Source organism: Gavia stellata, chromosome 4 (genome assembly GCF_030936135.1).
Source record: "Gavia stellata isolate bGavSte3 chromosome 4, bGavSte3.hap2, whole genome shotgun sequence".
Lineage (NCBI taxonomy): Eukaryota > Metazoa > Chordata > Aves > Gaviiformes > Gaviidae > Gavia > Gavia stellata.
Window position 1 is genome coordinate 43,906,632 of NC_082597.1, and position 23,439 is coordinate 43,930,070.

General features: G+C 36.9%; 1 protein-coding gene across 2 annotated transcripts in view; it reads left to right on the top strand.

The window, feature by feature from the left end:
• NAV3 (neuron navigator 3) overlaps positions 1-23,439 on the top strand; it is a 271,050-nt gene that overhangs the window by 228,425 nt on the left and 19,186 nt on the right. Inside the window, exons 21-28 of one of the 2 annotated variants that reach the window (XM_059815937.1) lie at positions 4,694-4,717; positions 7,046-7,123; positions 15,594-15,677; positions 17,288-17,399; positions 18,705-18,826; positions 19,431-19,451; positions 20,624-20,796; positions 22,670-22,735. In XM_059815937.1, coding sequence (XP_059671920.1) covers positions 4,694-4,717; positions 7,046-7,123; positions 15,594-15,677; positions 17,288-17,399; positions 18,705-18,826; positions 19,431-19,451; positions 20,624-20,796; positions 22,670-22,735 — 680 coding nt within the window. The remainder of the gene's footprint in view (positions 1-4,693; positions 4,718-7,045; positions 7,124-15,593; positions 15,678-17,287; positions 17,400-18,704; positions 18,827-19,430; positions 19,452-20,623; positions 20,797-22,669; positions 22,736-23,439) is intronic. The other variant, XM_059815938.1, reaches the window with a different exon arrangement.

The window sequence follows — 23,439 nt, forward strand, 5'->3', positions numbered from 1 at the left end:
TTCATGAAACTTTCAATGCTTTGCGATTTAGAAGGTTTAAAATTGTGCTGCAATAAAGTAAGAACATTTATTTTCAACTTTGGTATTACTGTCATGCTATTTTAGAATACATGATTTTCATCTTTTTATGTGATTTTCTTAGAACTGCTTAAAATTACCTAGCGTATGTTTTGAAAGCGAAAAAGAAGGTAATGGTCTAGGAGTCTCTCTTTAAGGGGGGTCCTTATGCTATTGTAGTTGATAATTTTAAGTGACTTTGCTTATTTTCAGTTAGTTTTCTAATTACACAGTCTACAAAGTGTTTTTGTCCTGTCACTGTTTGAGGTACTTCTTGAAAAACACAAGATTGCTTCTGGGTAAGGGAGATAAAATTTGCAATTTAAATGTCTACTGATCTTTGTTGGAAATGATTGATAGCATTTAGATATTATTTCCAAAGAGAAAAGTGTCTTTAAAAAATGATTAATCTTAGTTAATTAGATTCATTAGACTGCATAATAATTGTATTCTAGCTCAAGCAGAAGTTTCGGGGTTTGGTTTTTTTTTTCCTCTATTTTATTGTTTTGGTATCTTTTTTGACATCTTCTGCATAATTTGTTGCTTCAGTTGTTCTACTAACAAGAAATCATTCATATGAGAGGACTTAAACGTGTTTGGACATTCCCTTGCTGATATACAACAGTTGCTTTGCAACCTATTTGCTAACTACAGTTACATGCTGTAGTAGCCCTTTTTCACGGGAGAGCAACCCACTCATCTGCTTTCATACTGTGCATTCATGAATAGTCTGTCTCCTCTCCATGTTTTCAGGTGTTGAATAGTGTCAGCTAACATCCCAGGAATGACATGGGCTCCTCTACCCAGAGCCAAAACCAATTCTTGTCTGGGAACACCAAGCCTGTGCAGTCTGATGTGTTTGTACCATTTGGTAGCCCTACCTCAACGTTAAACTCATGTTAGCTTGGAAAGTAGGTTGCGTCCATGCACAACGTCTACCACAATGGTGCCTCTCCTAGTTTGGTTTAATCATAAAAAGGTCTGTACAAGGGCATGTCTAAAACTTCAGGAACACACGCATTAGGTTTGTCCAGGCCTTAAGCAACAAGTTGCAAGCAATTCCAGTCCAGACCAGTCCTGAATTATTTTGGGGGGGTAGAGTGTACATACAGACTGGCTGCACGTGAGGTATGACTAACATTCAAAGCAAAGTTTCTCACTTATGTTTTGGTAGTTGAAAAATCTTTACTACTATTTCCCTGTCTGTGAGACCCTATGATAAGTGACACAGGATGCTTTCAGCTCCTGATCAGTCAGTAAATCTGAAATATCTCTGCTCTGATGCTATGTAATGTAGCAAGAGTTTACTAATACTTTCTATTTATATAGCCTGCTATGATTCAAGATCACAGTATCTTGGAAATATTACCTAAACTCTATGATATTAAAGCACAGTATTTTTTCTGCAAAACAAACTTTAAACTGTTTACCCAAGTTCATACTGTAAGTGCAATATCTTCTGAAATATCTGACTGTGAATTCACATTGCAGCTAAGCCCCACCCCTTAATTTATGGATTATGTAGACAAGGTAATGAAATTTACAAAAAAAGTCTGTAAAGGGCAAGAAAGGAATTAGTATGACAAAATTACTAGGATTGACCTTAGGGATGATTTTTGATCAGAAGTTCTTCTGCTTGATCCCTCTCATCCTGTGAAAAAAGTTTAAACTTCTCAGCAATTAATCAGAAGGTGATGCACAAGTGGAGTATAGAAACATGAAAGGCTGGCAATCGGTATCACATCAGCTGAAAGCAGAGAACAATGTGTCATTGTTCGATGATAACGGTGCGGTGCCCCATTTCCTCCAGAAAGGGATAATTACACAGGGTTATGGCACACGTAGCTCGCTTTCAGCTATTACTAGATTCAAGGAGGAGTACAAGAGCTTTTTTACCTTACTTAAGCAGGTCAAAATCACTAACGAGAAATTCCAAAGCAGCTGACTTTCCATAAGTATTTCAATCAAGTATATTTATCAGATTTCTCAAGCATTGCCTTAAGCCTTGGTGCTAGCGGTTTTCTGCAGCCTAATCACTGGAGAGATTCAAAATACTAAATAAAGATCAAGATCTTTATGTATTATTACCAAAGGATAGCTGAAAATCTTGAAGCTATCCTCTGAACATTGTTTCTTTCAGAATTAGAATATAAGATTCAGAAGAGACATTTCATGTTTTGCTGCCATTGCAATGATTAAGTCCAATGAGACAGAAGTTCTGCATTCACTAGTATTTTCTGTATGTATTAGCTTTTGTCTTGATTTGCATTTGGGTTTTCAGGACTTACTTGAATAGACTGGAAAACTAGCTTGTAGAGATACGCATGTAGAGAGACAAACATTTGGTTTCACAGAAAAGTATCCCATATAAGCGGACTTAGTAGACTGTATGATTGAAATACTGATTCAGTTTTGGCAGTGAATATATCTAGCTCTCCAAGAAGTTGAAAAAGATTTGTGGTAGTGTAAATTATGATAGGTTGTCTCCAATTTTAATCTCCTCCTGCTCAGTAGGTGAGACACTGCAGTTTGCACATATTCAGTTAATTGCTATATTTCTCGCACTGGCTCTCAGCATTAGCTACGCTTACAATCCCTAGACTTCATTAACTGTGCTAAGCCAAGCTCAAAGGAGATGCTGAAGGACATGTCATTTGTATGTTAATATTTTAAGTCTTCAAAAAAAGAAAAAAATAATCCTTACAAGGATGGGATGCATGGATATGATGGAGAAGTAGAGGGAGAAAAAAAATTATTTCCTTTTAGAGCCTTTTGAACCAATAGCTGAGTGCTGTGTTACAATGGTGTTAGCATGAACTCTTAAGTAAAAACTGCTTAGATGTATTTGGTTGTCAGATTTTATTTTTTAAGTTGATAGTATGCCCAGAATCCTGTTCTTTCTCTTTCATTTACTTTTCCACTGCCCACAAAAGTTGAGTTGTGGGACCCAGCTCTCTGAACTCTGGGAGACAGGCAACACTTCCTTGTGCAGTGAGAGGATCATCTGGTAACAACATGTAGCACTGCCTTCATCAGCAGGGGCTGGTGGTCTAAGGATGAGGGACCATGTCCCCACATGGCAGTTTCAGGAAAAGGTCATCAGCCCTAAATTAGTTTTGTTTTGTTTTCCTTTGCACAGTAGAATTCATACGGGGACATGGTCTTTCTTGATCCCTTTGTGACTTTTCATGCACTACATGTTTGAAGCAACAATAATGAGAATAGAATTTCAATTTTTTCTGTAGGCAGATCTCCTTTTTCCGAACATAAATCAGAAAGTTAGTATCAGTATGTGTGTCACATTAGTGCTGGCAAATAAAACAATTTTTATACTAAATCATTCCCATGTAGTGATGTATCAGGTATTACAGTAGTTTCAGCCAAGAGCAGTTCTAAGTGTTGCACAGGGAAATATCATAGCATTGCAGTCTTTTTAGTGACTGTTAACAGATAAGCATGTATACAAAGAGGCATTTTCTAAAAGTCTTCTCCCCCTACACCAGGTAAAGTAAGAAAACATTTCTATAATGGATTACTAAAATTCTAACAGCACGAAAGTTGTGCTTAATACAGGCTTAAAAAAGCAACTATATTAATTTGTAATAACACAGATACTGCCTGATGTCAGGGAACCTTCTGAAGAACTCTTACCTTGGGTTTTCTTAGCCTTTGTAGCTAATTCTTCTACCCACGTTTTCCTTTTACTGCTTGCTTCTCTTCCAGACAACGTGAGACTGCTTCTCTGAACTTGGGCCACCTCAAATCATGGGGTGGATTGATTTCCAGTACATTAACTGACTCTTATTTTATGTTACAAAAGGGTTCCTCTCTCATGGCACAACATACCTTTCCATTAGAATCCCATTGAAGCAAGATTTCTCTGTTCACCAAATGCCTCCTAAATTAGACTACTCCCATGCTTACAAATTTAATGACTTTCAAAGGTATGCTTTGCAATGACTTAGTTTCTTAGCTTGTTGAAAAAGACTGCTGAGTAAATAGTGTCATTATATGACAGATAACAATATAGAAAATAGCTAAAATTATTAAACGTTATTAGCAACTTTAAGCTGAAACTTTAACATGCCTTGATAGCCCTTAATATTTTGGTCAGTACTCTGTATGGAAGAAATTACTTTAAAGTGCAAGTACCCCTTTACCCTCACCTTCCCCCCATGTATGTTTTACTGGTCTGCTGCCAACTTCTCTTAGCAGGGATTAGTCTGTTAGGAATATTGCTCAGTATACAGTAAAGCTGTATACTTCTAGGAGCCACAACAATAATTACGGTGTAAAAGTTTGCTGGTAACAGACTAAGGTCCATGCAGTGACAGCACAGCAGATTTTCTTTTGTATCTTAGAAATGTAGCTGCAGTTTCTGCAGTTCTGTTCCTGTTCTCCCTTTATCCACTGTTTCATGTTGTCAGTATGCTGGCAAACTCTTTGGGGTTTCAGTTGGAGCCTTGCCAAGTAAGTTGAAAAGAATTCCATTTATTGTTTTTACTGCATACCTTACTTAAATGTAATGGATCCGTGAAACTATTCATTTCACTTCAGTGTAGCTGGCTTCTATTTTCTATTACTGCAATTATGTTGCAGACTGTTTCTAAGCCATTTCTTCTTTGTTTTCTTCCAGGCAGAAGAAAAGGCACATTCAGAGGTAAAAACTTTTCTTCGTTTCAATAGTTGTGCATTGTATTATATTATTTTAAAGTTTATTGTTTATCTGCTATGGCTAAACTGCTGAGTCGCTGGGGAAAAGACACCCTGTGTCTTTGTACCACATGTTGAGAAGAATTGGTAAACAGCTGATGCAGCTTCTAGTGTACTAGAAGGTGTTTTCTTAGCATCGTGCTGAAGAATGCCTCCTGGCTGAGGTTCTGAAAAGGTGAAAAGAGTTGATGAGAATCAGGCTTCTGAGTGGAGGAGTTGTGATACGTCTGATTTCAGACTTAATACCACTCTGTACTGGATCTAAGGGACTGTGCAATTCTAGGTAATGTGCTGCCTTTCAGGAGAAAAATACTTCAAATATTCACTTTGAACTTCTCTCCCTTACATTTTGCATTATATTAAATCCCTGAAACTGACCACTTTGATGGATTTCAGAGCAATGCAGATTGATTTCAGATATAAATCAAATCTGACGTGGAAAACAGCTTCTTTCTCCTCACAGTATATAAGAATGGGTGACAAGCCCGGGTCAGCAGCTGGATACAATTACAGCCCTTCTCAAAATGAAGTCCTGGTTGTATTAAAAGAGCACCAAAGACTAGCAGCAATGAAATACAGCACCAAGGGGTGCACTTCCACTTCACAGAGCTACATGTCTTCCAACTCCTGCATTTATGCTGCTCTTACTTTTACTATACTAACCAGAGAAAAAGTCAACTAAAAGGTATTTTGAGGAAGTTGAACAAATAAAGATGTTCTTCCTTACTTGCTTCAGTATATTTCGATATAATTTCTACCTAAATTTTCTAAGGTCCTTTCTCTGAAAGTTAAAGCAAAGGAGCTAAAGAAGCATGCCATAGCTCAGTAGTGTAAATGACAATTCCTCATTTCATTGCCCTTTATATAAGGCTGTACATAGAGGTGAAACAACATTTCTTTCCTGTGTATTTCTACATGATGTTTTCTCAGTATGTAGGTGTGCTCTGTGATACTCTCGCAGAAGATGTTGACCAGCACTTCATGAGAACTGCCTTTGTATAGTTGCAGGAATATGATGAAAGTGTAGCTTAAGCAGGAAGGTCAAATAATTGTTGTTGAAAACCAAAGAGAAAACTTGGAAAACGAAAAGTGGCAGTCCAGGATGGAGAACAGCTGAAAAAGCTGTCTCCCTTGCTCTGAGTCAGTGTACATGACCTAGCTATTTTTGTATCACAGATGTAGAGGAACTTGTTCATTCTTAAATCTTGTGCAATATTCCCTGTTGGTTTTCATGGGAGTCATAAAATTAAAGTACTGCAATAGTCTTCACTAGTGAATGTTATGTGGACCCTGTCCTAGGCTAGTTTTAGACGTTTTACTTCTCTACTCTGGAATAAGTTCTTTTATGTCTGAATATGAAAGGGGTTTCAAAGTGAAACTCCATGCTGTGCTTAAGTTCAATGCAATGCCTGGAGTCCCTGTGAGATCTCAAATAGGGTTAAATGAGCTTAAAATGGTGCGCAAGCTTCATGCTAGGCATCTCTCCTAGCTGAAATATAAACAGATATTTCTGTTAAGGATTCTGTTTTTCATAAAAGGATACAGGAACCTTGAGTTAAGTTTATTTTCATGTCAACAGGCACATTTAAATCTACAATCTTTTAAGTTGGCAAGCAAGTTTTTGAAAGATATATAAGTTTTAAAGTGGCTGCGTGCTTGAATCGCAGGGACTGTAGGAAGTACTGTGTTAGCGAAAAAAAAAAATATTACTGTAACTCATCTAACTTTAGACATCCACGAAGCAAAAATCTGTGTCTAAGGTAGTTGTCAAAGCCTTCTTCATGCCAGGCAGTGGGGGAGTGCTTTTTGGCACTTCATCTGAGTCTAATGTAGACATTTAACATGTCGGTTGCATCACTCCTACAGTCAAGCAAAGTGAACCTCACTCAAATTGTTTTGTGTTTCATAATCTCAGGCTGCATCCAGGGTTGCTATCATTGATTGCACTACGGATACGTTTGGAATTTATGGGGTTTGGTAAAAAAACATAACATTTATATGTGGAGAGGATTGTACACGTGAAGTAATTAAGCATTTGCCCATATGTGCTCCCTTAACTGGAATCCTAGCTCATACACTGGTTAAGTGCAAGAAAACTGTTGGAGCAGCACTAAGTGCCAACTTTTAAAAATCTGTGTTTCTGAATAGTTCTGAGATTAAACTGTGAAACTAAGACATTGTAAACCTGTTAGTGATCCCTTAAGAAAACAAAACCAAAAATCTACAACAAAAGGAAATAACTGAAATATTGACAGCAGTCTTTTTTTTCTTCTAGCAAATTCAGAAACTAAGGAGAGAGCTGGTTGCATCACAAGAGAAGGTTGCTACCCTTACATCTCAACTTTCAGCAAATGTAAGTATTTTTGCTTGTGATCATAAACAGTATCAGAGAATACATTATCAGACTGGCTAATAGCTCTTACTCAATTCAAGTACCAACACGTGGTATGGGAGACTTTTACTATTTATTTATTTTGGTGGTTTTCAAATTAATTATTTCATTAAGAGTCTGTATTGCCTCAGCTTCAAGCAGAAGAGAACTTGTAATCAAACACAGAGGAAATAGAAATGAGAGTTTCCACACTTTGGATGTGACAACAGTCCTATCCAGTTCAGTTTCACTCTTTCCTCACAATCAATTAAAAAAAGGCCAAAAGTAAGGAGACACAACCAAAGAAAAGGCATGAATTGCAGTTTCTGATAGAATTTGTTATAGTTTCATTTCACAAAGATAAGCCCTGAAAAATACAGATAGGTATGGAGGGAAGAAGAGTACACAATTGTACATAGAATTTGTATGCTGCAATAACTATGCTGATATATAACTAATGGAAACTGGGCTATTTCGTAGAGAGCTCCCTGGTGTTCCTTCCAATTGTCATATGAGTTATTGAACATGATATCAGAAAATAATGCCAGGTAGAGAATGTGAGCTACAGTCCTGTCTGGTTACTATGGTTTCAGATGAAGTTACTCGATAGTTACTGAGCAATCTGTTGTACAGTGATTTTTAAATGCAGTTCAGTGTATAACTATAGTTACCATTCCCAAGGAAAGCTGAGGTGCAGTTGCAAGAGAGTATCATTTTGCATTTCAAGAAAGCAGTTTCCCGATGTCTTGGGCACCCTATAGAGTGCCTTTCTTTGAAATACAGATGTACTGAGTATTTAGTTCTATAAATATTGCCATTATTTTCAAGAAATTATTTCAGTTGGTGAAGTAGTACTGTGTTCATGTTGTGGGAAAATAATCTCTAGTTGTGTGAAAGCTGCTTGTTCTCTTAGGACTGCCACATGTGAAAATGTGGACGAGCTACTGTTAGCACTTTCTACTCTGTTCAGGTGGCTGCAGAACACTTGTGGGTATTTGTACCTCTGTAGCAGTATGTGTTGCCAGTCTGTCCTGAGTTCTGAGAACTAGTGAAGCAGACAATATTGGAGTCCTGCAATGTTTGTAAATTCAAAAGCTAGATTCTTATCTGGGTTATTCATTCAGGAATTTATAACCAGCATGCCTATCCTTGGTATGGGGTTCCATCTCTCGTGTATTTTAGACACTGATCATCTTTACCAGATTGGGCAATTCTTCACCCACCCATTCTGAGAGCAACAAACTAAAACCAATACCAAGAGGTCAGAAGAGCTAAGCCAGCATGCCTTGGGTAGTCGTGTTCACTAACAAGTCCATTGTTCTCTGCCAGGCGCTTTTCTTTCCACCAAAAACGCAGGGCTGCAGTAGCTCTGCCTTGCAGTGGGGAGCACAGGGAGGCAGGCTGTGGCTGAGCTTGTGACACAGCACAATCACAGACATCCCCACATCCACTCTGAGTGCTCTGTTAATGCCCACGCAGCAGCAGCTGGTGTAACCCAGAAGACTTAGCTTGATTCCTGCAAGCGCCTGACCTAGTAAAAGATGTCCCTGCCCACAGATGGGGTGTTGGACTAGATGATCTTTAAAGGTCCCTCCCAAGCCAAACCCTTCTGTGATTCTGAGCAGTGGTGCCACATCAGTAAGACTAAATTCTTCGCCTGTGCTCAGATGCCTGTACTAGAGCTGGTGTGGGAGCCCCTCTGGTGTGGATAACTCGGGCTCTTGGTACCATGCCTCACTGTGGACAGAAAAGCAATTTGCCCTTTTCTGCTTCCGCTGGTTCTGAACAGAAAGCACCAGCATATTCCTTCTTGCTGATGTGTTGAAAGATGACTTTCTTTACTCTCCATCCTTTTCCAGTCAGCCCAGCAAGGCTGTAGCCTATAATACAGTAACAAGTGCAATGGAGTGAGGATGGCAGGGCATTCTTCCCTGCAGCTGAAGCAATGAGGCCACTGTTTGGTTCATTTGGGCCAATTGTGTCCAATTTCTCCCTAGTGTTAGAAGTACTTGACTATACCTCTGACCAGTATTCCTTTGCGTGGAGTAAACACCGTACAGGCTGGTTTCTAACAACGTTACCTATTCCAGGCAAATTTTCGAAGTCAGCTCTAAGTTATAATTAGGTTTGGTCTATATTTCAAAGAATCTTAGTCAAGCTCAAAATAGATAGTTACATTTGGGCTTGGTTTTCACTCAAACTAATTCCACTGCATTGAGAAATAACTTGGGTTTGATCTGCGTAACTCACATTCTGTTGGTTGGGGATCTGGTCCCATGTACTGCCTGCCTCTAGACTTCTGAACACCTAGTAAGAATGCCCACGGCTTTTCTACTGATCTAATTGGAGGGGTAACATTTTCAACAGGACAGTTAAAAAATATATACATGTGCATCTGGTTTTGCGTATCCAGAAGTACATTTGTAAACGTGTATGTGCTTGTATGCATATATATATGTGCACGCACACCGTATGTCATATAAAGGTTAATTTAATCACGTTCTTTTGACTCTGTCACCCACCTTATCCATCTCCAAGGAGACAGTCTTTAAACCCTAAACCTATAAGCAACCCTAAAGCTGATATTTTTAGCACATCGGGTTTTTAGACGGTACCAGAGAAATCCTTCCTTTTTCCAAAGCCCCAACATGTGGAAATTCCCTCAAAATTAAACTTGTCAGAAGCATGAAACTTAGAGGCTTCAAATTCTCCAGGCATGAACAAGGGATTTAGACACTTTCACAATGAAAACAGTCTTAAAAGAGAAGTAGATATTACTAGATATTACAAGTAAATATTTTTTGGGATGCTGTCATGAGATACATACTTTAAAAAACAAAAAATTAAAAAGTATTTCACATTAAACCTGATTCTGAATTCTTTCTCTGCTCTTTCTGGTACAGAAGTTGTAAACCATTAAAAAAACCACTTCCACATAAGTCCAAAGGATCAAACGAGACACTTAAAGATGCGTTAGCACTAATTCTGTTAGTCCTTTGAGCACTTTATGTAAATAAATTCAACAAAGTATCACTTAAACATCAGGGATAAAATCCAGCTTGAAAACAGAGTGTATACACAACCTTCTAATTGTGATATGGCCTCTGAAATTTGGTGTAATTACAGAACTGATATTTCAATGCCAATGATTATATACTTTTCATAAAAATTATAACAGTGACTAACAAATACTTGATTTAATTTGACAAACTTGTGAGGAACCTTTATGGGCTTCTAATTTTCAGGAACTCGTACTGTCTTAGCAAAGTTTTACTTGCATGTATTCATTTATCATTTATCCTCTAATCTAAGAGACATACTTCACTAGCCCCTGGCATTTAAAGGAGAAATAGTCCTAATCACAAAAGCTGGAATTTATCCTCAGAGAAGAAATCAAACCCATGTTTTACTCTCTAAATGGTTAATACTACTGTAACCCTCATTTTGAGACATGTTTGCACGCCAGTAGGCTAAAAGTTGAATGAACAGTAAGTCCAATGCAGAAAAAAGCTTGATTGCTGCCTATCTTTTCTGTAGATACATCCATCTCTGGCAGGCAGGGAACTGTATGAAGAGAGTATCTTCTGCAATGTCTTTGCTGACCAGGAAATTACTCAGTCCTTTCTGATGCCTTTGTGATAAATGCATTCATCTCAGCCTTAGTCCTAAGCTCCCCCAAATTTCCATACTTTCAGTGTCTGAAAATGGGCAGCACTTTTTTCCTCACGGTAGTCTGCAGAAGGAAAGTATTAATGGCTAGAAATCTTGCTCCCTCACAGTTCAGCTCGGGCTTGAATTCATTGCTACCATGTCCCTTTGTAGAACTGAGCAAAAGTGTTGTATGCAAGTGAAAAAAAGAGCATCTTACTCACCTCATTTTGACACTATTCACGTCTTTCTTTGCTTCACCACAAAAGACTGTTGGTGACAACAGTATATGTGTCATTAAAAGACTGTCAGGCTGAAATTTGACCTATTTGATCAAGCCTTTGCTTGATATATTATTTTATATCAAATTCTGTCAATTGGAAGTTATAGCATTTCTCAAGTATTTTGGAAACATCTGCTAAGACTTTTCTTATATGGTTTCATTTATTATTCAGGCTTTGTTGGCTGGACTCAAGTACTATGCTTGATTTCAGCAGTTTATTTCATTTGATTAACCCCAAAGTGTTTTGCCTGCATATGATTAAATTCAAGCAGCGCCCAGCTGTTGTTTGGATGCTTAATTTACAGGTTTTTTCTGAGATTCTGGCTTTCCCCCTGGTGCCTGTTTCAATGTTGCTGAAGGGCAAATCTCAATACTAATTAAGAAGGGCCTGTTTTCAGTGCAGAAAGTGTCCAACCAGCAGACTTCCTACGTGACTGACAAGGGCTCAAATTCCAGCGAGCAGCCTGAACCCAGCCTGTTCGGAGGGACTTTGATCAGTGCTTTGTACTGTATAAAGCTGAAGGGTGCATGCTTGCAAACTGTAGTAGACCCAGGATGCCAGTAGAAAGCGGAAGGGCTTCACTGGCTAATACTCTTGTTTGGCCAGCTCTGAACCACTATCCTACAGCCAAACAACAAGATAATAGCAGGCGGCGAACGGAAAAGGTCACCAGATGTACAGTTGCTTCTTGCAATCAGCCCGATCCCTTCTGGCCTCTCATACCTCCTTTCATTCAGCCATGTCAGGTGGGAGGAAATTTATTTATTTACATTTGTTTTCTAAACCTGAACACCGCAGGTCAAATCACAAAGTGTGTCATCAATGTCAATGTCATGTTCAGGATGGGCTGTAAACCGAAGACCTGAGGTATTGGGGGTTTGCCTGGCTGGGATTGTTTACTAAGAAGGAAATGTTTAAAATCAAATCTGTCATCTTAGCAATGAAGTCGTTCCCTGAGCATATATCGCTTTGGCTATTTCTAATGGGAATTTCAGATGTTAATAGAAGTAAATTAATCCATATGCGATGGATCTACAGATTAAGAGCTGTACATCATCTGTGTATCTAATATGTATATCATGTTAAAGATGGATACATTTTGCTGTAGGCGTACTTCCAGTAATGCATAGTTACTTAACTCTGACTCCAGGATATGTATCTCCAAGTACAAATGCTGCATTCGGTTGTGAAGATGTACTTTTACTTTAGAATAGGTGTCATTCAAAGCATGTGCAGTATTCGGGCTATTTTGTATGGTATTCAAATGATGCATACCGTGAACGAAACTACTGAATCTAACACAAAAATTTCTAAGGTGTGAGGGGTTGGCTGTAACTTTAAAAAAAAACTTCTTCTAAATATTTTTACAAGAATGAAAGAATGGATCCTTTGGATAAAGTAAATAATCCTCAGAAACTGAGGATTACCAATTCAATCAAAATCAATTACCAAATTTAAAAGTATAAAAGATGTATCCAATCAGAATTTTTTTTAATTTCTAATGACCATTTTTAAAGTCACAGTTTCTTCTTTCTATTTGTTTCAACTGTTTCCTTTTCCGAATTATTTTGCATTTAACTATTTAAATGCAAAATCTGATCTTAAATGGGAAAATATATATATATATTTTCTATACATACTTCCACACACATATAAATATACTGATAATCTAGCCTTTTATTGTTTTGTTACATAGTATTTCTTTTGGGACAAATCTGCATAAGATTTCAACAAGTAGGAATTCCCTAGACTGATGAATAAATAAACATTTGCTACCATGGGGAAAAGTGGTTTATTACTCTGAATCTAAAATTAACGCTTTGTATTTCAGAGAAGAGTATTCTGTTGTAGTAAACATTTAAAGTAATGAACAATGTGATTGAAGGTTTGTTTCTTGAATCATTCTCAGTGATGGTTCTTTGAATTATGTTTCTTTATTATTAGCAAATCAAGACCTGATAGTCTTTATCTCAAATGAGTTAGGAAAGATCCATCATCTTGATGCAATTACATTTACAACACAAAAATTTTAGTGTGCTACTCCAAGAAGGTAATGCACTCTGTCACAGGCTGAACTTTAGTGAGAATCGATAGGTGTGACATGGCTGTCTTTCCCTGAAGACTATCAGACAATAACTTAATAGTTTCAGTGACCTTTGATGACATTTTAAATTATGCTTTCTAGTTCTTAATTTTTGTTACAAGATCCTTCATTTTTCCTGTAAGTTCCTTGCAGTTTATTAATGTAAAATATAAGCTGAAGCTATATGGAGTCGGAAAATACTTCGCACAACTATGCATGGTTAGGTTCCAAAGAACTGTGGTTATCACAGTCTAATTGTGAGAAACGGACAAAAGCAATGCATAATTAAGCAAATGATTCCTCTTTTCAAGCCCTCAGTCCCCATTGTTATTCTCCTGGTAAAGCAGAACCGCAGGCCATCAGCCAAGCCAATGATTTTTTTTATGAGGCAGGGAAGAGTGAGCTCCATTAGTTTCCTGTAAAACACATGTCATAAAGAGACATTTGGCTATAATTCTGTGGTACTGCATCCACTTTGTCTCCGATTGTGCTCTGGGTCACCGATCATCATCTTTGGAATTAAAACACCATAAATAAGTCTGGATATTTTTTATATGTAGCTAATTATTAAAGTGAAAAGTAAGTTTTTAAACTGGTTACTTTTGTCTTATCAGAGGAGCAGAGTAGTGAAAACAATCGAAGGCTGTAGTTTCCAAACTAGCTAGAATAACTTTATATCAATTGATAGGTTTCAGGTGTGCATTTGACACATATTCCAAGTTAATTTTATTTAAAATTATATCTTCAAAAATAAAGTCTAAGTTATAAATGTTAAAATAGGAATATACACAATTTCTAATTAATCCTTAAGAAATTGCATATGTATCTAGTCCTATGTTTATCAAAAGTTAGTCCCTGGGGTATGTATCCTTTACCAAAAGAATTATCCCTAAGGCATCCCTGCAGATGCGGAAAGCATGTGGGTTGACCACTATACCCATAAGTAATTAAATACATTATTTACTAATAATATAATTTACAAGGAGTAAACTCGTAGTAAGTTTAGTAAGTATAAAATAAGGAGTTTACAAGATACTGAAATGTTTATAGCAATCCAAAACGATTTACAAAACACAAAAGCCACTTATCAGTATAACAGCTCTGGAGACACAGAAGTGGGCCACTCATATATATGATAATCTTTTTTTATTTGAAGAATAATATACAGAGCAAGGCGACAAGAAGCTCTTTTCCTTCTCCTAAAGTGCATAACAGAATCCTTTTTGGACTATGTCTTTTTCTGATTATACCTCAGATTCAGTACAACCATGTACATTTGAACAATTTCAACTATGCTTGTACCAGCATGCGAATCTGTAACAGAAAAATTTGCCAGGCACCGTGTGTGCCTGTACTGCTATAATAAAAAATAAATTTTCTCAGTGAGGAAGCTCAGTTAATCCTTTTGTGCATATAAATATGTTGTTTGTGAGTTCTATTTCCAAGTGTATTGTAGTGCCTATTGAAAACATTGCCTATTACCACTTTTGAGATGGTAAAGAGAAAATAAGTGTTTCCTTCTACTTTTACTATTTGGTGTTGCAAGAGGAGTGGATGGAAATTCATGGAATTTAATAAAAATTACATTCTTACTTTCCCTTGGCTGTACAAGATGTCTTAGCTTGTTGGTTTCTTTATCACCACTTGGCCTTCTTTGCCTACAAAGCTCAATGTCAGATAGAACCAATGAAGAGCTGGTGTATTGTTTGTATAAATGTTGCTTGGGTGAATGTTGTTAGAAAATAAAATGAAGCTTTAATTTTTTAAAATCTTTTAATCAGTTTCAACTTTATTGCTTTTCTTATTGAGAAGTAGGACTTCCAGTTTTCAAGACTGTCTTTTATTTATACATTTGCACACATCATAAATATTATATTTATAGTTTATATAAGTTTTTTATTACTTTTATACACACAACACACACACAATATAAGATGAATAGACTAAGTAATGACCTTTTGTAAAACTAACTGTGATATTTTCTGTTTGAGTCTCAGGATTTGAGACTCAAATAAATCTCACAAATAAATCACTCTCGAGTATTTTATTTGTGAGATTAAAACTTAGCTTTTAAGATAAAGTACTTGAATTCCCATTTTGAAGTGTTCAGTAATTGAAAATAATTGTTCCTAGACTTCTATTTGGGAGGAGACTTTTTTGGGCCAATATATCAGTAAACTCAAAGCAGGGCATTAAATCCATAATTCATTTCCAGGCAGAGATACCTGAGCCAATCTCCCTGGGGGCTAAAGAAGACTGAGGAACATTGGGCTCACTTGGCTGCTTCACCTATCCAAGTTAGCTCAGTCTGAGTTTAAAACTAATAGAAAAGAGCTGAGAAGAAGAGCTTGGAGGGAAAAATATTTTTAAAAAACAAATAGATCTGGGAAAATTGTCCCATTGTCATGATGAATGTTGTCTTCTGTTTCTTTCACAGGCTCATCTAGTAGCAGCTTTTGAAAAAAGCTTGGGAAATATGACTGGTCGATTGCAAAGTCTAACAATGACAGCTGAACAAAAGGTACGTTTACTAAAGCAGATGCTTTAACGTGGAAAACAGTCAGCACATTATATTAGAGTTTTGTTTAAAAAACACTTAAAAGAAACAGGAACAGCTGTGACAATAAGACAGACAGATCTTTCTTTAATGGCCATTGTGATCAGATCTTCATAACGCTACATCGGAATTAGACTGTGCAGCATCAGGTTTACACGGACAATATCATAGAAGAGTTTGAAGATAAAATAATTCATTTCCAGGTTTTAATTAAAATATGTCTGACTCGAGTTTTAGTCTGAACTGTAAGATCCTATAACAAAGACTGATCATAACCTGCTGGAGTGCTTCATTCCAGCCTGCCAGCTTTGTCAGAATAATGGAATTATGGGATGGGAAGAACTTTAAGTAGAGAAAAAAGGCTCCATTCAGAGAGTTAGCACAGGTTAGGTATCCTATTCATTAGTAAACCGTTTTGGTTTTCACTGTGCTGCTTTGACTGTTGGGGAAAAAAATCTACACCTGATAGGTAGTAAATTTAATGTGAGCCTTTGTACCAAGCTCAGGATTAAGAGGCTGCTTAGCACCTTCCAGGATTGGACTTCTGCAACTTTCTGCCCTTATTCATTTCGAACAGTATCCTATAAACAGAAAGGCCTCGTTAAGCCAAACTGTGGGAGAAACTGTGTATCAGTGAGCTATTAGTCACTGCTGGAGTCAGTGTAGCTGCCTGTAAAAATAACATTTCACAGTCCAGTTGAGAATCAACAGGTGAAATATGGTGAGACTCATGAACTGGGTAGAAAATATTTGTATTGCTTGCTTTTTTTCATCTTAAGCAAAAAAACACAATGGAATTTTCTTAAAATCAAAACTTTTGACTATTTTACAAACTCTATTTCCCTCAGAAGGTTTTATTTCCAGAAAAGGTTAAGCAGTCACATTGAAACAGATCATCTCCAAGCTTCTTTCCCAAAAGATTTGGAACATGTTCTTTTCATTCTCTTCTTTTCTCTATTGTTGAGGTTAAATTCCTTTAATCCTCATTATATAAATACAGACTGGAAGGAGAGGTTTAACGCAGCAGTAATAAAAACTATTTTTTTAATTAAAATTGCTTGTGCATTCTAATACAGACTTCCTGCACTCAATTGGCGTAATTTTACTTCAAATTGCAGGACAGTTGCTATTAAACAGGGGTTTTTATAATTGAATTATTATTTAGCAAGTTAAATCTTCTGAAAAATTCAGGTTGAGATTCATCCATTAAACAGTAGCCTCACATACTAAAGGATGTAAATCAATGGTTTTATTGTCTTTTGCAATAAAGTTGTTGGGTTTCTCTTAACTATATAATGAATATTCAATTGAGACCCTTTTTAGATCAGTCTTCAATAAAAATGGTTTGTTGTCCTTAAAATTAGCATGTTGGCTTTATACAGAATAAATGCAAAAGAATAAGTTCGCTGAGTTTAATATCTTTGGAGTGAAAATATGCATTCTACTTAGTTGTTGCCCTTATGTTCACCCAAGCAGTCCCATGAACTTCGGTTTGACCACTCTTATCTTGTCATTTTTTTAGCTTAGACGTTGTTCTTGTGCCATATATTTTGAGCTCTTTGTTCTTCCCACAGGAATCTGAGCTTATAGAGCTAAGGGAAACCATTGAAATGCTGAAAGCCCAGAATTCTGCTGCACAAGCTGCTATTCAAGGAGCCTTGAATGGTCCCGATCATACCCACAAAGGTATGTTTTTGTCACTATTAAAATAAATGCAGCGTTTCTCCTCAAAAAAAAAAGCTAAGTCACTACTTTTCTGTTGTTTTGGGGACTCTGTTGCAAAGGCAAGCACATTCTGTAGTGCATGGTAGGCATACTTGTGGTATTTCCAGAGCTGGAAACCTTGCATGAGCTTCCTGTTTGCTAGAGTTCCTGAAGCCTTGTCTTCTCAGAACTGGATGGCCAGGAAGTGATTGCTGGGTGTCAAGAGTTAACCCTGTCACTGCAGTTGTGTAATGAAGTACGCCCAAGACACTAATGAAGTTTTATAGTGAAACATGGTTACAGCTTGAACATCCAGTGTAAGTTGTAGCTCTGAAAATTGGTGTACTCATTGTTAAGAGACGGACTGACAACAGCCCAGCTCCTTCATGAGGTGCTAAATCAGTGTAGGGAAGCAGCAATTTAAATTCCAGATTCTGAATTAATCTGTCATTGCAGTTAGGCAGATGTCACTTGATAAATATATACTTCGAAAGTGCCTGTTGATAAGCAACAGCAAAGGAATTTCTTGAAGAAAAAAAATAATAGCAGCATTCATTTTTGAGAGTGTCATTGATCTTTCTTTAAAGAGGTCATTATTTAGATGTTTGCCTTAAGGTAATTTCATTGCATGTCTTGAGTATAGCAAAGCTAACTTCTAAGAAGTAAAAAATAATCTAAAAAGTAATTTCCTTTGGTATTAGTGGGTATGTTCTGCAAGAATATCTTCCAGTGATTAAGATACAGCTATCAGAGACTTTTAAGAAATTGAAACTCAAAAGCCTCACCAACCATTTCTAATATTCTCCACTTCTTGGTTATTTTGTTTCATTCATTTTTAATGAACTCCTACCTGCTTATTACCATCATGGTATATTAGAAGGTAGCATCTGAACACTGACTAGGCCTGCTAAAATTCAAGTAGTGCCTACGCTCCTCAGAAAAATAACTGTAGTACATGCGATAGTAGTAAGTCAAGTAATCCATCTGTAACAGAAACTGCTTAGCTATGAGGTTACACCTGCATAGATTGTTGTGCAGGGTCATTGCCTTCATGCCAATAAGACATTTGGAGAAGCTCCTGAGTGTTAGCCTAATTGTATGCATCCCCATTGACCACCATGTGGTTTCTCACAGGCTGCAATAGCTTGAATCCGAGCCATTGCAAGCATCAATGTCACTTATGTTCATTTAGGCTCCCTTCGAGAAGGGAGAGGCTACATAAATACAAGATTGATTGTTATATGGGAACAGAGACAGATGGATTTCACAGTAATTTCTTTTCTTTAGATTTACGTATAAGGAGGCAACATTCTTCAGAAAGTGTTTCTAGTATCAACAGTGCTACAAGCCATTCAAGCATTGGCAGTGGTAATGACGCAGACTCCAAGAAAAAGAAAAAGAAAAACTGGGTAAGTGCTCAGCAGGTTTAAACTTATCTTTTAGCTGTTATGTCGTTTCCGAGTGCCTGCATAGCATACTGGTACATTTTCATCTACAATATTCTTGTGAGGCCAGACAGATACGAAACAACTCATGTGTATCCATACTGTGACACTACCAGCAAACCAAAAATTGTTGAATATCAGTGGGGAATTATTTGCATAAGTCAGGATAATTAAAAAATAAATTAAAAAAAAAAGAAAAAATCTTAAAATAGCTGTTGTGACCAAAACCATCTCTGGGCCACATTGAAACCCTGTTTGATTTTTCTTCAGTCAGAGTTTGATTCAACAGCTTGACTCAGATATGTTGCCCAGCTATGAAGGGAGTTGAAATCTGTTAAGAATTCTTGTGTAAAAGTAGTACAGTGTTTAAAGAAATTAAGATGATTCTCAACTGGAACACAGAACTACCATATAGTGCTAAGGGTTTAATCAAATAATTTCAGTAAATAATTGGAAAATATGTTTTTGTTGTTTTAAAAATATTACCTGCATAAACATTTGTTTTAAAATACTGATCAGCCTTCATTCCCTTGATTTGTAATTCCACACTCTTTCATGTTTCTGCAAGGTGAACTCTAGAGGAAGTGAGGTGAATATAAACCATGGAAAATTTGGCATGCATCTATAAAGAACCCTATCTTGGCATGATTGCTATTTATTTTGGCAGTAGGCTTTTATACCTTCTAAAACCAGATTATCCTGTGTGTCTTCTCAGTTTGTCTCTATTCATTTTAATCTCAAAGTTTAGACTATAGAAAGGGGAGTGTAGCCAAAATCCATTTCTTTCTTGTTAGATATCATGAGCTGGAAAGGACTTAAATAATGTTTCTCTGATCAGTGCTCACACTCCCCACTCTGCAATTAAATCATGAAAATATTGTGTTTGAATACCTGATTTTTTATAGAGGAACCAGTTTGCCATTGAGTTATATACAATTTTAATCAGAACAACTTTCTGAAAATAAAACCAAAAACCAACCACATTTTTCCTAAGATGAACAACTTCTGTATTTAGACAAAGGTATCAACGAATGGGCTAGTTAAAATTCACTGCAGACAAAACTGTTGTCATTTTGGCTCTTGAAATAAATGGCTCTTTGGCTATTCTGTCCCTTTTCAATACTGGATAAGAGCTTCTAGAGGGAAAAGGCAATGCTTGTACATTCAGAGATCTTACTGCTCTAAAGGAAACTGCAGCAAAGAGTATATACCTTTCAGCTAACATTCTTCTCAGCAGTACAATAAAGCAAGACTCATGTCCCAGCTTAAATCCTCTCGCTTCTGATCCAAACCATAGCATTTGCATGGTTTGGCCATTCAAATTTTTAATGGGGAAAGTAAATTGGCAAACCCAGTAAATTGGACTTGTCTTTTGATTTCAGCATTTAGTAACAGCAGGTTCTGCCTCTACCTAGATGTGAAGTGGTTATTTAAAGCCAGCCCTTGGAGGGAATGCCATGCGAATGGGATTCCACTGGGGCTTAACGGTTTTAAATGAGCACCCCTCTCCCATAGCCATACCACTCGGTCCTGCACTTTTTCCATAGCACTACGTTTGCGCTGCGCTGGATTAATAAAGTCAAAACAAAGCACTGTATCATGTTTTTAGAGATACTGTGTTGCATATGTTAATACCTTGCTTCTGTATACTGACCTCAGGCAGTGGCTAGGATGGCATCTGCAAACTAACTCTTTGAAACATGAGCTGCACACAAATTGCCATGATGAGGAAAATAATCTTGCTCTATGTTTGTTTTCCAGCTAAGAAGCTCTTTCAAACAGGCCTTTGGAAAGAAGAAGTCCACCAAGCCTCCTTCCTCACATTCAGACATAGAAGAGCTGACAGACTCCTCTCTTCCGTCGTCACCCAAATTGCCCCACAGCTCAGGAGAGTGTGGGGCAACATCAATGAAACCATCACAGTCAGCATCTGCGTAAGTCTCTCTCTTGACAAACCTTTTTTTCCCAGATTGGATGGACTGTGAAACAGACTTCCTCAAGTATGGCCATTCACAGTTCAGAACCATTGCCAACAGCCATGATCTTTTAATCTTGTGCTCCATCTATTTGCCAGATTTCTCGTGAGGTTCACTCCGTTTACACACTACTTTTCCGGCAGCTCTTTCTTAGGTCATTCTCTCCTTTCACAGCCTCTACTCAAAATCATCTAGCAGTGCAAACTTCTTTCCAAGTGCATATCCAAAAGCTTATGTTGTGGTGTCCCTGAACTAGTAACAAATTTATCATATCCACATAGTAAAGGCCAAATACTACAGTTTCCGTTCTTCATGACATACTAAAAATGTCATTTTATTTTCCAGGTAGCTATGAATTTTTACAAGATACTCATTCCTTCTGTTATTACTTTATCTACTTTGTAGCTACTAATTCATATAATTTTTAATCTATTTCCCCTCTTTTATCGGCTGGGATTTTTTTGCAGGATTTTACTTTTATTTTTTACTCAAATCACCATCCTTAAGTTTTCAGGACTGAGAACAAGCCATCAGTCAAAACTTGTCCCATTTCTTCATTATTTTTGGATGTCTAATATATTCTTCTTACAGAGTTCTCAGCTCCCATTCATATTCTTCTACCTAATTTCTTTTCATTCTGCTAAACTTACAACTTTTTCCAATTTGGGGAAATCAACCTCTTTGAACTAACAAATGCACACTACTGATGGCAGCCTTGTCCTAATTGAGAATAATCAGGTCACAACTACTCTTCCTTAAAGCACCCGGGGAATTCTAGTCTTGTGACTGATTACTGAGCTTTAAAGTAGAATTTCCCTGCGTTAAGTTAGGTGCCTTTTACAATTAAATTTTTATACACTCTAATGATTTTTATATATTAGGTTTAGGAGTTTGACAGCAAATACTCTCACAAAAGAAACCCCTCCACAATAAATGATTTTCTTTCCTCACATTCTGTACAGACTAGTGAGGAATAATTCATCTAGATCTCTAGTTTTGTTGGGTTCTTTTATAGGGAGCTCCCAGTTTTATGATTTCCGGTATATGTGTGGTTTGGGAGGAAGATTTCTACATGTTTGGGAGCCTTGAGTCTGATTTGTTATCAACTTAAAAATCACTACTAAAAGCCTTAATAGATAGTGCCTGAACTTAAACAAAACACTTTTACTCTACAAAACTATTTACTCACGATTCACAGATCTGCTCTCACGACGTTATCCTGTTTCCTTTCCACCAACCCTGCTTTTTGGTCTGCCTCTTTGACTTCTCTCTAGATGTACTGTGTTCCCAGAATTTATCAAGGGCAAAGCTACATATCTGGTCTTTCATCTCAAGTTCTTCCAATGGCTTAACTTCCCTGCTTTCTGCTTTATCTTCTTTAAGGCTGGCTTGCCAAGGTCTTTTTGTCCATCACTTCTCAAGATATACTGCAAAAAAGCCAAAAAGAAAATAGCCAACAAATAGATATGTGGCTTCCCAGTTATCCAAGTTGTTGTATGAGATAATTTATGCAAGTAAATAAAATTTCGTTTCTTATTTGATTAGCATAGGTATGGGCACATCAAACTGAGAACTGTATTATAATATTTGGAAAAAAATTCTAGTATATGCCTTTATTAATTTTTACTCACATTTAAAATATTTGTGCATGTTGTGAATGCTATTCATTACTTTCCTTCTTCAATTTGCCATATTTTTTTATTTGCCATGAACTTCTTCATCTTCCCTTTGCTTACGCTTTCTTTATATATTTTCTTGACCTGAGTCTCATGTTCTAAACCATTACCTTTACTTTCTTCCAATTGCATCTGTCTAATACATGTGTATGCAGGTCATCTCTAGTCTGGGCACCAAAGAAAAGGCAAAACGGTCACGTGGTCTACAAGCATAGATCCCGGTAAAATTGAGTGTGGGGCATGGAGTTGTACACCCAACTGCTGGCCTGAAGAGTGCTGCATCTTCTTTCCCAAAATGCATTTGCATGCATTCTGGCAATTAAAAGTTGACCTCTGTTTCTTGTTTGTATATTAGTAGTAATAATCACAATAATAATACTTATTATTATAAAATATTTTTCATATTTAAATTGTTCTGCAAATATTAACTATTTATAGTGACAGTAATAAAGAACAAATAACACTTAGTGAATTGACTGAAAATATTACTTAGTGTAACAACATAGCCAAAATTCAGTGGTTTATTTTCTACTGGTTCTGTTATGCAACAGATGTAGGTCTGATGATGACACAGAGAGGCAAAACAGTCTGACATGAGAACTGGACAGTTGTGGGTCCCTGGATCAGTCACATTTTGATCTTTTGTCACAATATAATGGTTTCTTCCCTTAAAATTAATGCTCATGAAAAAGAATCACACGGTGTTTACTTTTAATCCCATTTTTAAGGAAAAAAACCCAAAACCAACCAGCATGATTTCAGATACCATACATTACCAAATGACAGACTATAGACAAAGTCAACCATCACAAATCAAAATAATTACAAATCAAAACCTTCTAGATCATGAAGTCAAGGACTGTCTCTTTGTGTACCATTCAAAACAGAGAAAACTGTTGATCCCTAACATAATAAATATCAGTAG